General features: G+C 42.0%; 1 protein-coding gene and 1 long non-coding RNA gene across 15 annotated transcripts; one reads left to right on the top strand and one right to left on the bottom strand.

The window, feature by feature from the left end:
• Positions 1-1,172: 1,172 nt before the first annotated feature.
• On the bottom strand, positions 1,173-6,622 carry LOC127344381 (uncharacterized). Of its 14 annotated transcripts, none has more exons than XR_007878001.2 (5): positions 4,322-6,583; positions 4,025-4,095; positions 3,810-3,874; positions 1,536-3,151; positions 1,173-1,445 (listed from the first exon to the last, which is right to left on the bottom strand). It is a non-coding gene; the product is annotated as an uncharacterized lncRNA (long non-coding RNA). The 14 variants fall into 14 exon arrangements; XR_007877999.2 differs by having other exon boundaries at positions 4,050-4,095; positions 4,322-6,582; XR_007878004.2 differs by having other exon boundaries at positions 1,536-4,801; positions 5,661-5,702; positions 5,834-6,590.
• Positions 6,623-9,140: 2,518 nt separating this feature from the next.
• Positions 9,141-14,913, top strand: LOC139838188 (uncharacterized). The gene is made up of 3 exons (XM_071827563.1): positions 9,141-9,698; positions 10,155-10,676; positions 14,521-14,913. The coding sequence occupies exons 1-3, from the start codon at positions 9,141-9,143 to the stop codon at positions 14,911-14,913; spliced, it is 1,473 nt and encodes a 490-aa protein (XP_071683664.1).
• Positions 14,914-17,965: the final 3,052 nt, after the last annotated feature.

Genomic DNA, 17,965 nt, shown 5'->3' on the forward strand with positions numbered 1-17,965 from the left:
GACGAATTAAAATCATCATTACATCTAAAGTGTGATACATTGAAATGACTATCAACCAAATCATCAACTGCCTATGTGGTTGTTTACGTGTCAACATCTCACATACTTAACATGTTTGACGAGGAGGTCCAACTAGCCATATGGAGACATCTACGGACTAATATGGAGTGAGCCTGGATTTGGATTACTTGCTTGAAACGCGGAAACGTCAAACAAGTTAAGTTTTTTTGTGATCGATTTCTACATTGAGTTCGTCTAGGCACAGAGGGTCCCAAGTCCCAAGTAAAATTTCTCTTGTTGTTGTGAGGCGCGAAAGTGAATAACAAATAAATGGGTGTGGAGGGAATTAATGCCTAGAGGAATACCATCTTATTTTCATGTAAACTTTTTAAAATTTGGATGTAATAACTACAAGTTCGTTGAAACTCTTTATTTTGTTGTTTCCAAACATCCTAATTCATGCCGACGCGGAAATGCGTCGGACCGCTGGAGGCACCCTAGGTGCAAACGGACGCGCGGAAAAAAACGGTCATTTTCGCGTCTGCGGGCAACGCAAACAGACGCACGCGGACAATTTAAACATCTGATTTGCGTCGTCCCGTTGGAGATGGCTTACTGTCGGCCATTTAGAGCTAAGCTTCGGCCACTAAACCGGGTTTGTCGGCAATGCGTATCAGCGTTGGGGATCTTGTGGAATATAACGGGTAAGTAGCGTTCGCTGTCATGGGAGCAGTACCACAGTCCACGCCACAGTCAGCTCGGTGTGACATAAATAAATTAGCGTTCTGTGATGGATGAATGGATGCGATGTGCCAGGTTATCACCATCGTCGCGTCTCTCAACTTGATTGATTGTATTTTTAGGCCGGGCTATTGATCGGCCTATGTACCGGTACGGAACATGCGTCATCTCTGACAGAAAACATCGATGTCGGAACAGCTTAAGCTAAGCACTCCAGGACATATGCGATCGTTGCACGCCTTGTACAGGTACTAGTGGTTGGGGCGCCCCATGGGGCGCCTCCTCGCCGGTCAGCTGCGTACCAAATCATTCCAAAGAATTGCATGTGATGCCTTTTCTTTTTTACTCTCAAGCTGGCTATAATGGGGCAGTAAAATATGATGTGACAACATGCATGCTGTGGTACCATTTCAGACGTACATGGGTTACAATTTCAGAAGATATTTGGTGGTACCAAGCCTGTTTTTCATAGAGAAATCATTTACACAAACAAGTACTTTACATAGAGAATATGAAAGTGATTGTGTGAGCCTACCAAGGCACCTTGTGGATTTTGTTTTGCGGATAAAAAAGGTTCACTTCAATTCAATTCAATAGTGTATTACACATCACCATTTCGACATGAGCATATGCATAACTCACATACAAAGCAAAAGAGGCCAGGACCGAAAGGAGCGTGTAGGAGCACCAAGATGGATCGGGACCTATAAGGAAAGAAAGGAGGATCCACATAAGCATTCAGACATGAAAAATAACAGGATATAGAGAACCAGCAAATGATCCTATGAAGATACCTTCCATAGATGGCCCAAAATCACTGAACATGCATGGAACTACTTTCCTTTCTTTCTGGTCGGCCGAAGAAGATTCTCAACTTGATACAGTGGCCACATTGCCCTGCCAAAGAGGAAGAAACGCGAGTAAACAATGACAGTGGCAGATGGAAACCCGACCTAAACAAACAACATCATGCATCTCTTCTTAGCATAATTGACATCCTCACTGTGGAGGCCCATCAGACCAGCCTGCAAAAACACTATGTTTCGGCTGGTGTTCTCCAGCATCATATTTTACTCATAAAAATAGAAAGCCAACACAAACAGTTAAGGAGTGGATCAACGAACCACCTTGTTACCGAGTAGCAGGATCAGTTCAGTTTAGGAAAAGGAGAATAAACAGAAGCTTAGGCTAATTTACAGCATAAGAGAAAGTGATGCGCGGGAGACTGTCCTAAAACCCAAATAATTAAAAGAACCAAATAATTCCTTATGGATAAATAAAAAAACCTTCGATAGCCAACTCACAAGCAATGTAAGGAATGGGCGGGAGACTTATGGTTCCATAAAAAGGTCAGAGCAATTGTTTAGTCAAAGAAAAATTGAAGAGTGTGTATCATATCCTAATAATATTCAGGTCATTAAATCATGAAATTAAAAATGGCTGAAACATGAAAAAAGACAGGCACTTGATGCATCAACATTTGCTGATCCTTTTGTTGGCCAAGGCCAACAAAATTGCAGTCTAGAATGTAGCAATGCACGAAAGGCAATTGTGTAGGCATCGATTTATAACACTCGGGAAAAGAGAGTAACTGAATTTCCAGAAGTGAATATTTAAGTTGTTCTTGTCATGGAAAGATGCATAACATAAGGAAAGTTCCCTATTACAAAATCTGTAGTGTATAAGAAAGCAGCTAAATCATGCTATGAACAAGTATAAATATTAGTTGCATGCCAGCCTGACCATTCTTTGGCTAGAGTTATTGCAACACCATCTACCTCTCAAATAGTGAGTTATGATCATCCAACCATCATATGGACAGCGATATTTACAGATTGAACATTTAGGACAGTTCTGAAACCAACATCAAAAGCATGGAGAGAGAAAATGACCAATAGGAAGGGACAAACCATAGATGGCGATCTGAACCAGTATGTGAATTAGGCTTATCGATGGAGAAAGCAGAAGCAGGTCTTGCACTTGATGAGGGGCTAGATGCATACTTTTGAATAAGGTATTTGAGTCACGACTCAAAACTGAGTCACCAGCCCTGTGACTCAGTGTTTAGTCGACAAAAGTCGTTGTACAGTCGCCATAAGTCGATGTTTAGTTGCGAGCCGTCGTGATTTTGAGAAAATGACTCAGCGGCTATACAAAGACTCAAAAACCCTCACATGCCTTAGCATAATCACTCCAAATAGGACATCCAAGCATAGATGAGACTTATAACAGCGATCTAAATCAGGCTAGAAGCAGCATTTTTTCATGTAAAATCACTGTGAAATTGTATTACCTTGCTCTGAGTCTCATGTATCTTTTTTGCGAAATCCGAGTCTCATGTATCTAACCAGTGTAATACAAATATGGGATGCATTCCCCTACTACAAAAACACAAACGGCTAGGTGCAACCTGCAAGATATTTCTAGTGAGTATTTCGTTAGTGTTTGTACCAAAAAAAAGGAAAGAGTAGCAGCTGTCTTTATTATCCATGATTCATTCCTTTGTCACTGAATGATTATTTTGTCCTGAGTCTCATATGGTTAGGCATAATCACTCGATATAGGAAATTCAAGCATAGATGAGAATTATAACAGCGATCTAAATCAGGCTAGAAGCAGCATTTTTTTTCCTGTAACACCCTACTAATACTGCCCCATAATTCTATATTGACAAAGGAATGAGGTAACTAATTGGCTTGCAAACGCTAAATTTGTAAGCGAAGGCAGAAGCTAATTTCGGAAAAAAAAACAGAACAACAAAGCTTCTTGCCTAGACAAATACGCATGGTCATGTTACAGTAGGTATCACTATGTTAAACAAATACTGTGAGGGGAGACAGTTTCAGTGGGATAATAGCACAGGGTAAACAAATCGAGTTCACCACGTTTTAGCCTCTACCGAACCCAAAGCACATGACATCCACTCTACCGAAAGAGAATCTGAAGCATTACAATGCTAGATTCGCTTATTCCAAATTATCATTGCAGAACCTCCTCATCAAGACATCTAACACCAGTGGTGTGATAAAAATATATGAACATTTACAGAAGCAAATATAGCAAAATACCTTCTTACTTATGAGTCTGCCTCTAAAAATTGAACTTACAATTGTATGATAGCAGGTTTGCTAGCCTGCACAAAGGCACAATTGGTTACAAAGTTATATTAGCTTCCTAGCTTAAATAAATAATGGCAAAGACAACCGCAGAAATTTAAACAAATGCAGCAGTAAAGTAGACAACCAAAGTATTACAAGAAGCATCATGTAAATAGAAACTAAACCTGGTTTTACATAAGTAATTCTTACAGGCCATTTTCTTTGAAGAAGCTGACAAACTCAAACTGGGAGAAATCTGTAAGTTGGCCAGAAACATATTACATGTCACTACAATAGCTAGTCGTGTCTAGATGGCAAAAGGTGAACGATTTTAACAAGACATAAAATAAACTAAATGAAGAAACTGCTGACTGAACAGGAAGACAGCGGAACATCCTCAACCAGGCAAAGAGCAGACTATTTTATGGAGCAAATCGGCAAGGCACAGGCAAATGGACACAATAAAATAAGAACCATCATACCTCAACAAGTACTTGCCGATAACTTCAACAGCACGATAGCAGCGATGACCAGCGGCAAAACAGCTCAAATATCAGAGTCGTAACCGAAAGAAAGTAAATCAGTATGAAAACCATCTGTATAAATTATGGGGAGGGAAGCCATATCTTTCATAGTGATAGATTAAAGAAGCAGAACGATGGCAATGGCACAAATCCTGAATTAGGAAGATAAACCACCTTCTGCAGTGGTAAACAATTTCACTTTATCAAGGTCAGCCCATGCTTCCACTTTGCTCCATAGAAAACTGGGAAATTCACTTCATGCAGGAAACTTTTGTCTATCCTCACACATAGCGAGAAACAATTACATCGTGTAACTTTGATAGATACCAAAGTCTCTTAAGTCTTCAGAAATCTGATCTATTCCTCATCGTCATTAATCTCCAAGGCCTAGGTGTCGTGCCAATGCTGACCCGTCGAAAATATGGATGTCGCAGCTGTCTGTGTCATCAGCGATGCGTACACGACAAATATCGTAATACCATCAGATGAATGTCCTAATAAATATGCATACACCTTAAAAAAAGATTGACGGAAAGGTTGCAAGAATCTAAAGATAGCAGACATCCAACAAACCTTGTGTCTAATATTCAAGGATGCATCTTGAAAATTTAGTATACAGATTAATATGCCTCAATAATATATATCAGGTTACACATGAAAATTCGGACAAAATAAATGACCCTACTTGATATCACTCAACTCTTTTTTGTGACCGACGGGCATCAACATTCCTATAAGTTCAGACTGATATGCAATTTTTTCTTGCCCATCTCTCCACAACTGCGTAGACTACAAACTATAGTTGTGATTTGTAAACCTGAAATTTAAATATGGTTCACCCTGAACTTAGCTTAAACTAAATTACACTCTCCCGACCTACAACACCACACCATAACGAGAGGCAGCGTGAGCTACTATTTAACAGTAAAACTAATTAACTTTGTCCCTCTCACAATGAAATAGAAAATATAATTAACTTTCATTGCATGAGGTACCCTTGTATGCATATTCATATAGGAAGAAAATGGAAAACAAGACATATGACTGATCAAGTCTAGATAGAGAAAAATAACATAGAATTCGGTGGATATTGCATTTTGATGGAACATGATTATTTTTGGGAGTAACATTAAATACACACAGAGTATTTCTTAACTTCTTACTCAGAGGGTTTGATGAATTGGTCTCAACTACGAAAATATGGATCAACAACGAAAAATTAGATATGTGGTAATCATCGTAAGTAAAACAAAGATTTTCAAATAGGAAATATAAGATGAAATGTAGGTTATCTAACCTCAACTAATGTCTGCATAAATCCAACATTTATAAGCTTATCCTGTAAATCCAATATGCAGGAGGTCAAGTGATGATGCAGAATCAAACTATCATGTCTAGAGAAGCAACCTATCCCCAAATATGTAAAAACTATAGCGTCAATGACATCAAATCTGTGACCAACGTACAAACCTGCATAAATTTCACTCTCCTGAGAGAAAACTTGAATGGATGAAAACTAAGAAATGCAGACCATCGTGTAGTGGAAAATCCTGGACAATCATGATCAAATTCTAGAGCTGCCACCGTAAATGATGTTGCGAACCAGGTGCACGTTGCATGTGAAGCCCCAACCGAGACTACCACGCGCAGCATCTGATCCACCTACGCACGGATGAGAAACAAGAATAGAGAATATATGCATAAAAAACGAGGGAGGAAAGGACACACTCTCTCTTCCCCCGCGGTGGTGGATTGTTTGGCGGCAGCGGGGGAGGTAACCAGCAGGTGCCGATGCTTAGGGACAAGCCTCCATGCCTCCCTGCTAGGGTTTCACCACCCAGCCGCCCCCCTGGCCGCCCCACCAGCAACCCGCTTAGCTGCACCACCGCTGCTTCCCTACCGCCGTCGCGCCACCCCCTTCGCACCACATCATCTCATCACCGGGAACTCGCCCCACTGCATCGCCGCCGAAAGGACATGGGCGCCTTCATCACCGAGGATGACGGCCGCAAGGACTGGACCCACCATTCTCTCCCCTCCTCTTCCGGCGACGGATCCGGCGACGAGGACTGCTTGTGGGAAAGGGCCAAAGGGGAGAAGAGAAGGCACGGGCTGGAGGAGACGCGAGGAGGCGCCGCCGGGCCAGAATCGAAGAAAGGGGGAGGTCGCGTGACGCGAGAGGAAAAGTACTACGGGGGGCGGTGCTAACTGGAGGCGGCTCCATCTCTCGGTGGGACCCAGCCCGTGCATGGCGGCTCGCTATCGTGGATAGGCTGAGAAGACGCCCTACCTACACGCACTTGCTTGTTCTCAATACCAGAACCGAGCACATTCTGTTAATTAATCAATTTTTATAGCACCACCAAGAGGTGACAGCAGAAAATGTTGAACTTTCAAACGATTATTTTCCAGGTGCGTTCATCTTCAACCGTTGGTTAACTGACCAACCAGTCAGTCAGTCAGACAGATGATGAAATACTGTCTAACCATTTCAGACTACTGGACCCACGTGCCCTTTCTTTTTTGCAAGAGGACATACTATGCGCACACACACACACTTTGTATGCATATATATACAGAGTGAGGGCACACCATTGGTGCCGGATTAAACAAGTACTCTGTTAGTGCGTATTGTGTCGATCGATCAACGGAGGCGACATCACGGCGATGGACACAGAGGCAGGGAAAAACAGGCATCGCTAACAACATGTTACCTAACAATCGATCTTGTACGACGACTTCTTCAAACTGCAACTGAATCCCTCACAGGCTCACACACACACACACGCAGACACACTGATCTTCGCTGAAGTAGCTACCACCTCGTCTTGACAATTCGACGTGTTCTTCTCCGCGCGGGCGTGAAAGAAGGGGGCAGGGACGGAGGTCGTCTAAAGCTGGCGATCCGGATGCAAGAAAGGTTTAGAGAAGCTTGGATTTGCAGCGGAAAGGGCGTCCACTGATGACCGGTCACCACGATGAGTGGGTTCTGGTAAAACAGTGGCGAATTGAGCACGCCAGGATCGAGCAGCCAGCATGGTTAATCGCTGCGTCAACCAATGTGACCACGCCAAAGAACCGGTAGATAGAGACCCTCCATCGGTAACTAATGTAGTACGGAGTAGCACGTATCAGAGACCAGATTAGCGACGTATACGGTCGTGTGGATTCCTTGGCACTGCCAGCGCACATGTCAATGCCCATGTGTGGTGTTGTATACGGGCGCGTGGACGCTTCATGTTCTCCAGAGAGTTTTTTCTAGTTAACCGCGAATGGCCAGGATCATATGCCCTGAAGATTGCAGCACACGTACCGCGAATGCAACGTGAAGTGCGAATGTTGCCATGCTGCTTGGGTGTGCGGATTCGATGAAGTTTAGGTGAAAATTCGAGCCGATAAGACAGGCAGTTGCTTAAGGCACGCGCGCTCAGTGTACCGGCCTTTTTGTGCGGCTACGAAGCCGTATTCGACCAAGAGACCAGATCTGGAGGTTTTGAGCGCCGATGAGCTACAAGTTTTTCGCTTGGTTTTGTTGCCGGGGACTAATGCTTGTATAGCATCTACGTGCAAAGGTTTGAATCCTTTTACTCTAGATTATGAACACCTTGTTGGATCTGTCAAGAACGAGCTGACAACTACACGGGAAGTGGCCCGGCCAGGGAAAATTCCTTCCCATGCATATGATGCTTCAAAATTTTCTTTTATCTGCTTTTTTTGAAAGATTATTATGGAACTTTTTGTCAATTCAGATGGCATGGACTAATGAGGCAACATAACGAATGGTATGTGGTCGCGTGGTGCATTTAGACGCATCATAGTGACATAGTGTCCAATAGCTTCTACAAATAGGGTGGTGGGGTTGACTGAGGACCGGCCAACGAGAGAATGCGAGGATCATCCGAGGAGTTATGTTCAGGCACATGGCAGAGGGTCTGACGAGGTTGCGCTTAGGCGAGTGGCCAATCGTAGAGATCAGCGGGTTCAAAAGTGTACGTACGTGAGAGCGGACGCTTTGCCCCTTTTTCCTGTGTGAGATTGCAAGCGTGTGGGCATGTGGACAGCTCGTTTGACATCTTCTACCTATGAAAACAATACTATTATTGAAAAGGACAGCTTCTCATTTTTATTGTACTTCTATCTATATTTGGTATCGAGCTAGATTATGACAATCTAGTTTTTTATTTAAACTAGTTATGTCCTTTTTCCGTTTCGCTAAGTTGTTTTTGTGGCTATTTTTCACGTATAGTAGGAAGTGCACAATACTAAGCAATAACTGCATATCAAGCTAATGTGACATGCGGCCATGCTGCTTGTCCTCCTACTAATCACCCTCCTCTTTTTTATCATCGTGTCTCTAATAAGGACCCTCACGTGCATCTGACTTCACGCTTTGAAGGTGGGTTTTATATGTCTACATTTCTGGTTGTCCTCGCCTTCCCTAAGCTTGTACCTTATCATCGGTGTCCCACATTTTGGGTCCTTAGTGGTGATGTGTACTTTGGACTTTGACCTAAAATTTCATGCATGGGGAAATACATATCATGTGAACTTTTGTGATTCAAAATATCCATAACGCCTCTTCCGGTCAGGAGCCACATTGAGCCCAGCCGAAGAGGCAAATGTTTAATAACACATGGTTCTGAAAACTGTAGGAGGCCATGAGTTGGCCCACTTCGCTTCTTCAATACCAGCCCACCAAGCCTCTGAGTTATGTGTGTTCAGTCCAACAGGCCTCAAGTTCTACCGAGACCTATATCAATCTGAGGGAACGGAGGACATGGCAGCGGTTTTAGACACAGTACCAGTACGGGTTACTGAAGCTATGAACAAGGAGCTGATTGCTGCAATCAGCGAGAAGGAAGTGAGAGTAGCTCTTTTCCAGATGTTCCCTACCAAAGCGTCGGCGCCTGATGGATTTCCGGCACATTTTTTTCAAAGACACTGGGATCTCTGCGGAGAGGAGGTGACGAATATTGTGCTTCGTGTGCTCCGAGGAGAGGATGATCCGACTGGTTTCAACAAGACCTTTCTTGTCCTAATCCCTAAGGTAGACAAGCCAGAGGAGCTGGGGCAGTTTAGGCCTATCAGTCTATGTAACGTGATTTATAAGATTGCTTCGAAAGCCCTCGCAAACAGACTGAAGGTGGTGTTACCTGAGATTATATCTGACGAACAGTCAGCTTTCGTGCCGGGCAGATTAATTACGGACAATATAATTACGGCCTATGAGTGCCTTCACTTTATGAAGAGGAACAAAGTAGTCAAGCATAGATTTTGTGCTCTAAAACTCGACATGAGGAAGGCTTATGACCGTGTTGAATGGAAATATCTTGAGGCAATTATAAAAAAACTTGGTTTCCATCGAACATGGGTGAGGATGATCATGAGGATGGTTACTACGGTATCATTCTCAGTTTTGTTTAATGGAGAACGGTTAGAGGAATTCCAACCATCTCGGGGTATCCGCCAAGGTGACCCAATATCGCCATATTTGTTCTTGTTAGCAGCAGAGGGCCTGTCGTGCCTCCTAAAAGCTAGAAGTGAATCATCAACGCTACAGGGTTTACAAGTGGCCCCCACTGCCCCGGCAGTGAACCACCTTCTTTTCGCCGATGATAACCTGCTGTTTATTAAGGCAAATGTGGAGAGTGCCCGAGATGCTCGGGACACACTGGATGCTTACTGTCGAGCATCGGGACAGAGGATAAATTTGGACAAGTCATCAATTTTCTTTAGTAAGCGTTGTCCAAATTTAGTAAAACAGGAACTCAAACTGATTCTTAATGTTCAGAATGAGTCTCTAAGTGAAAAGTACTTGGGTATGCCCTCTGATGTGGGGAGATCAGTGAATGGGTCCTTTAAATTTCTAAAGGATCGTATATGGAAGTGGATTCAAGGTTGGATAGAGCAGTGTTTGTTGGCTGGAGGGAAGGATGTTTTGATCAAATCAGTTGCGCAGGCAATTCCAGTTTTCTCGATGGCTTGCTTCAAGCTCCCACGGGGCTTATGTCAACATATCAACTCGCTGATAAGGAATTTCTGGTGGGGCTCAAAAGATGGCAAGAGGAAGACATGTTGGGTGTCGTGGGAGGACATGACAAAACCGAAGTTTTTGGGTGGCCTCGGTTTCCGTGATATTGAGTTATTCAACTTAGCACTGCTGGCGCGCCAAGGATGGAGAATTCTCCAGTCTCCCAACACGCTCAGTGCTCGTATGCTCAAAGCTATCTACTTCCCAGACTCAGATTTCATGGCTGCTGACTTAGGAGCTCATCAATCAAAGATATGGAGGTCTATTCTACATGGAAGGGAGGTCCTAGCTACGGGTTTGATCCGCTGTATCGGGACGGGGGAGACTACTAATGCATGGGCTGATAAGTGGCTGCCCAGAGATGGAGCATTACGGCCTATAGCTTGTCGGACACCGCCGATCAAGAAACACCCCAGCGTGTTTCAGAGTTTATTGATCATACGATGAGGCAGTGGAATGGGCACCTGCTTCAGGAGCATTTTCTACCAATGGATGTACAGCTGATCCAGGCTATCCCTCTCAGTACGCGTGTACAAGCAGATTTTTGGGCCTGGCACTATGACAGTAGGGGTATTTTCAGTGTACGCTCGGCTTACAGGATGTTGGCTAAACTGAAGGAGAAAAGAGTCGCTTGGATTGAGGGGGCGTCTGCGGGCTCGAACACGAAGGATGTGCAAAAGGGTTGGACGAGCTTGTGGCACATCCAAGTTCCAGCCAAACTGAAGGTTTTCTTATGGAGGTTGGCACGACAATCATTGCCGACGGCGGACTTGTTGAGCCGGCGACACATTACGACGTCGAGCTCCTGTGGTATGTGGGGCAGTAGATTCATGGCGTCATTCGTTGCTTGAGTGCACGATGGCGAGATGCGCCTGGGCCTTGACAGATGAGGAGCTGCTTGAACATATGGGTCAGGTGAATGAAGCACAGGCGAGGACCTGGCTTTTTTCTATGATAGACACCCTCACGCACAATCAGCTTACACGGATGTGTGTTACTTTGTGGGCAATTTGGTGTTGGAGATATGCCCAAGAGGCAATAATAAAAGTGGTTATTATATATCTTTGTGTTTATGATAAATGTTTATATACCATGCTATAATTGTATTAACCGAAATATTGATACATGTGTGTTATGTAAACAACAATGAGTCCCTAGTATGCCTCTTAACTAGCTTGTTGATTAATAGATGATTAGTTTCATAATCATGAACATTGGATGTTATTAATAACAAGGTTATATCATTATATGAATGATGTAATGGACACACCCAATTAAGTGTAGCATAAGATCTCGTCATTAAGTTATTTGCTATAAGCTTTCGATACATAGTTACCTAGTCCTTTCGACCATGAGATCATATAAATCACTTATACCTAAAAGGTACTTTGATTACATCAAACGCCACTGCGTAAATGAGTGGTTATAAAGGTGGGATTAAGTATCCGGAAAGTATGAGTTGAGGCATATGGATCAACAGTGGGATTTGTCCATCCCGATGACGGATAGATATACTCTGGGCCCTCTCGGTGGAATATCGTCTAATGTCTTGCAAGCATATGAATGAGTTCATAAGAGACCATATACCACGGTACGAGTAAAGAGTACTTGTCAGGAGACGAGGTTGAACAAGGTATAGAGTGATACTGATGATCAAACCTCGGACAAGTAAAATATCGCGTGACAAAGGGAATTGGTATCGTATGTGAATGGTTCATTCGATCATTAAGTCATCGTTGAATATGTGGGAGCCATTATGGATCTCCAGATCCCGCTATTGGTTATTGGTCGGAGAGAGTTCTCAACCATGTCCACATAGTTCGCGAACCGTAGGGTGACACACTGTAATATCCCAGGTATTGGGGTTACAAAAATAGAGGAAACAGATGTGTGCATTGCATTCATGCATAGAAAATCCGGGGAATTTTCGCGCTTTTGTTTAAAACTACCAAAGGGATCGAGGTTTCTCTTAAAACACATCGATGAAATTGAGTTAGTCATCGATGTGGGTGCGACAAGTTTCGACATGACCTTTGTTGAATATTGTGTTTTAAGGGAAACAAATTGAATTCAAATTCAAATATGAAAGACATAAATTGAAGCAAGATTTGAATTCCAAACAATAGTTTTCTAATTATAATTCAAACAATGCTGAATTAGGAATAGGACGAGAATAGGGAAATTACATTTTATTAATTGAATACACATTTACAAAGTCATTACAATATCCAATATTATTACAACTTACAAATATTACAAGAATAAAATACAGAAAGGAAAACTAAGCTAATCCTATCTAAATATCTTCTATTCCTCTTTTGTCTTGTACCTACAAAACAAACAAAGAAAACATAAAAGAAGTAAAGCCAAGTGGCTATGTTAAAAATAATAAAGAGAAAGGGAAAGAATGGAAAGATCTTTTCCCAGCCCGAGCACATCCACAAGGGGTGATGTACCAGGTTGAAACTTGCACCCTACAGGCAGGCAGCTTACAAGACACATGCATGTACATAGCTGTCGGTCAAGCACACATCCAGGAGACAATATAAAAGAGGATTTCCTTGCAGCACACAGCTGCTCGGCTCAGCACAAGATCAATCCATCGACTATTCCCCAGTTCATCCAAGAACATCATTGTCAGTTCATCGAGCGGTTAAATGCACGGTGCCACCACGAATCATCGGTCCCAAATCGGAGTAAGTATCAAGATCGGGAGGAGGAGGCATACCACCGGATGCGGTTTAGCTCAGAACCAACAAGAACCAGCCACCAAGGCTGAGAGAGCGACGGTAGGATCTCACCAAAAATATAAGCTAGGAGTATCTGCCTTTAGCCTTTGCATAGTCACCAAAAGGGGGAGATAAAAAGGGAATAAATATAAAAGCAGCCAAACCCATCTACCCTTCAACTAGATTTTCATCTAGGGGGATGGAGAGATGGATTTTCCTCTCAGGCCGAGGTTTAGAGAAACAACAACCAGTAGTATCTGTTCATATCATAAATCATGCCTCAGCCTTTTTTTGCATCACTGGCAGGGCCAAGAAAACCAAACATATATCTGTTCTTATCAGTTGAAACTATCAAACAAGGGACAGCCAAATCCACCAATAAAAACCAACCTTGTAAAAAACAAATCATCTCTAGTTGCTACTTTGCAACTAGATCATATACTAGAAACTCAAAGATCACTTTGGGTTTTCCCACAACACTACTGTTTAAGATCATATATGCACAGGCTTTAATCACCACCATAAGCAACCAGTAATAATTCACATGTTACAGGGAACTACTTAGGGTCCAGGAATTCTTCCCAGGCCAACTAAGTAGAGCCAGTAAAGCAAGCAAAGCCACAAGCTAACCATCATATAAAGTATCCCTTTATAAGCAGCATATCGGTCCAAGAAGGTAATTAAAGCATCACTTGTGCACTACAGCACAATTCTGTCCAGGATCATATATATACACATGCTTTAGCCATTATCATAAGCAAACAGTTAATAATCAACATATTACAAAAATCTACTTAGGGTCCAGGGGATTAATCCCAGGCCAACCAAGTAGTATATAGCTGCAGCAAGTCCACATCAATCAAGCAAACAAGCCCTCAGTCTCAGCAGTATAGCCACACTAGCAGGTAAACAAGATCACATGAACCACCAGTGGTTTAATACCAACATATTATAAACAGCCAGCAACCAAATGATTAAGCCAACCAACTTAAGCACAAGACAGTGATCAATTTGATCAAGGCCTTACCAGCATAAACCACACAGCAGTTACAACTTGTTTAACCGATATAAAAATAGGTGGATTATATGCATTATAAGATGCATATAGGCATTTTACTTGCAGCAACAATTGTCCCATTTATTTCTTCATCCCAAAGGCTACCAAAAACATGTAGATCAATATTTATCTACTAGATAAATTGAAAACAGTAGCATCAACAAGTCAATTTTGAGCATTTGTTTATGCCCACTCGTAGGAACCAAGAATCATTACGCTATAAATTAATTAGCATAAGATCAGCAGCCTATGACCATAAGATATATAGAACCAATACCAAACTCCTCTAAATGGCTAACCAAGTAACCAGACAAGTACAGCTGCCAAGTCATGGTCATAGATAGAGGGGAGAGGAGTGGGATATAGCTCACAGTGGTGTAGACGAATAGAGGAAGAGGCCGACGCCGGGGTTGCAGTCGTTGACGCCGTCCGGCCGGCGTCGAGGAAGAAGCAGTCACCACCATCACCACACCTCCCACCAGTTCATCACCAATACCTCGCTAGCAGCCCCACCACCACTACCGCAGTATCACAGGCAGGAGAAGTTCCACACCTTAACCAACGAGAGCAGGCCATGGCGAGCCAGGAGGGGCGCCAGGGTTGCAGCAACTGCTGCCATCCTGCCAGCGCCCAAGCAGAGGTCGTGGAGGATGGAGAGAAGGCCTTGCTCGTCGTAGAGAAGCCGCCAAGGGTGCAGACAGAGTCATGGGAGCACTACATCGATGAGCGCTAGGGTTACGCATCCGTGCCCATGTACGCGTTGGGAGGCGTCGTGGTGGCGGAGGTAGGCGGAGAGGGTCGTTGGAGCCTCGCCGATCGACGGTCCTGCCCGAATCGGCCGACGACGGTCGAACCCCATGCGACATCAGCTAGGGTTTCGGAATTAGGGATATGCGCGGCGGGCGGCGAGGTCCAAATCGATTTGGGGGGAATTGAAGAGCAAGGAGAGGCGGAGCTTAGACCATCTCGCCGGCACCGGGGAGAGCCGGAGATGGCCGGGAAAAAAGGCGGCGACGCCGCAGAGACATGGATGCCATAAGGGAGAGGGGGGTCGTGTATGTGCGTGTGTGCGAGAGAAATGAGAGTGAGAGCAGGGGTGGGTCGGGGTTGGGTTGAACCCAACCTAGGCCAGGCCAACCCAGTCAAGTTGGGCCTCATGGGCCAATTCGGTCTGGTCCAAGTTGGACCAGTCAACTTTGCCATTCTAGCCTTTTAATTTTTTTTTTCTAGAAAATCATTCACACTTTGAAAAAATTCATATCAAATTAAATTCAACTCACAAAAATTTAAATGATATATCAAAATGCTCACAAAAATAAACACTATTCAAATAAAATATAAAATAAAAATGTGTGTCAAAATAAAATTTTACTTATTTTTTATATTTATTAATTATGTCTTTCTAATAGTTTTAAATACAATTTTAATCCAATGAAGAGTTAAGTTTCAAAATTAAATTTTAACTACTCATGTAACTAAGTAAAATGTTAAGATTAATATTCTAAATTATCTTTGCATTAACTTAAATATTAGTGGTAATTCATAAACCTAAATTGCAAATTACCATTTACCATTTTCTTTAAATGAAATAAAGCAAGAAAATACTAAAGTTTAATATTATTTTGGGGTAATCCAAAAATTGTTACTCAAACATCTTTAGTCAACAAGTTAAGTATTTTAAAACTTATTAACAATCGTTAAACTCTAGTTAAACTTGATTAAGAGTTACTCTAATTATTAATTCTTGTGAAAATTAATAAAAGCCTAAAACCATTATTAATTTTGTTTCAAAGTGATTAGTGACCTCATCTCTATTGTCAATTATCATTTTAAGAGTTGTACCATAATTTAGAAACCCTAGTTCTAATATGAGTAAGACCTTGAACCCATAATTTTATGTGTTCATCATAAATTGTTTCAATCCTAAAAACCTAGGGGTTTTGCCCATGTGATTATATAAGCCTCACCATACCTATAAAACCCTATTAAGGAACAAATGAATGCATGCTTATGATCCATTAGCATAAAATCAAGTCACATGAGATTATCATTTCATGTCCTTATTCTCAATTAAAACCTATATGATTCCCTAGTGTCACTTAGGAGCAAAACCAAACTTATTAATTGGATTAGTACCATTGATCACCACTCCTAAATACCACACCATTGAAATCAACCTCAACCATCAAACCCTAGTAGAACCATAATAGTGAACCCTAACACCAATCTTGTGTAGTAATGCACATCACATGTTGCTATCCAATTAAAACCCTACTTAGGAAGTAATAAGCCACTTAATTTAGAAGCCATTAGTGATCACTTAGTGAAGCAAATGATCAACCAAGTGTAAACCCTAGATCCTATTACCAAAACCATCATCCTTATTTATCCCTATTTGGCATCACACCATTGTGATGAACCTTAATAGCAACTATACCTACTATTTTACATTACATTCCATACTCCACTAAACCCTACTAGTGTGAGATATTTATGAACCATCCTATTTAGGAACCAAACATTCTTTACTTAGTGAATCCAAAGGTAAACCTTAGGCAACCACAACCTTAATTATAATACTTCTTATTACTTAAGAAGTATAATACTTCTTATTACTTAAGAAGTATGCTCTTCAAAAGTTATTCTTTTGAAGAAAATAAGGAATCATCATCCACCCTACCTAACAGGACCCATAAACCCTAGCCAATTATCACCAATAAGGTATACCACCTTGATAGCAACTATTGGTAATTAAGATGACTATGCTTAATTCAACAATACAAGCCCTAGTAATTTATGAATTCAACTAGGTTGTGATCGATCTACTACTTATTCCAGAAACCAATTAGAACCATAGAACACCATAAAACTCCACAACCCTGATTGTTATACTGGTTCTTTATTAAAGAACATGTTCTTCAAAAGTTATTCTTTTGAAATATATAACAAATAATCATCAACCATACACTATCAGGACTTAAAATTGACAACTGCTCTTTACTTGTTACACAACCACTATTCCTGGATGTGTATGATTGTTACTATGCATTTTATCACCTGTTTATAATTCTAAAACAACACAACCCTGAATAAGAACCTTGTTTGCAAATCACTCTAAAAGTGCAACACACCCTAAACCAATCATTACAACTCACTGATCCTAAATCATTGGGGTTAGGACACGCTTAGAACGATTGCATCTCATACTTATGCATTATTGCATTCTTGCCAATCTTTTAAACATCGTCCTTACCGGACGATGATGCTATTTCAGAATTTGAAGTTATTGCGTATCGAAGACCTTGCCTGCATAATCTTGCAGTCAAGAAAGGCAAGTTCATCACTTGCTCATGTCATTTGATTATTTCTATCAAATTACTTGCAAAGTACTATGGTTATCACTATTGCATAAAAACCAAAACCACTACTTTCATAACTATGAATATGACTATGTGGTGGGCAATGGAACCATGGATTGTGTTGATATGGTGGAGGTTCCATTGCACGGGTTTATATCCATCTAGGATTAAACAACAAATGTCATGATGATTCTTGTGCCGTAATACCCGTGTTAACCATAAGATCGGAGTGGGACGGAGTAGTCAAAAGTGTTTCCACCTCTCGTTCATCAACGGATGCGCTTACCGTAGCAGTTGTATCTGGCGGAACAACCGGAGGGTGGGGATCCCATTCTAATTCCCCACGGTAAAGCATTGCTTGCCGTAGCAGTTGTGTCTTGCGGAACAACCGGAGGGTGGGGATCCCATTCTAATTCCCCACGGTAA

This window comes from Lolium perenne, chromosome 3 (genome assembly GCF_019359855.2).
Source record: "Lolium perenne isolate Kyuss_39 chromosome 3, Kyuss_2.0, whole genome shotgun sequence".
In the NCBI taxonomy this organism is placed as follows: domain Eukaryota; kingdom Viridiplantae; phylum Streptophyta; class Magnoliopsida; order Poales; family Poaceae; genus Lolium; species Lolium perenne.

Coding starts and splice junctions, on each gene's coding strand:
- LOC139838188 (XM_071827563.1), top strand. CDS start 9,141: ATGGCAGCGGTTTTAGACACAGTACCAGTACGGGTTACTGAAGCTATG. Junction 9,699..10,154: donor TTGAATGGAAATATCTTGAG/GCAATTATAAAA, acceptor CTTAATGTTCAG/AATGAGTCTCTAAGTGAAAA. Junction 10,677..14,520: donor CTATTCTACATGGAAGGGAG/GTCCTAGCTACG, acceptor TCATGGTCATAG/ATAGAGGGGAGAGGAGTGGG.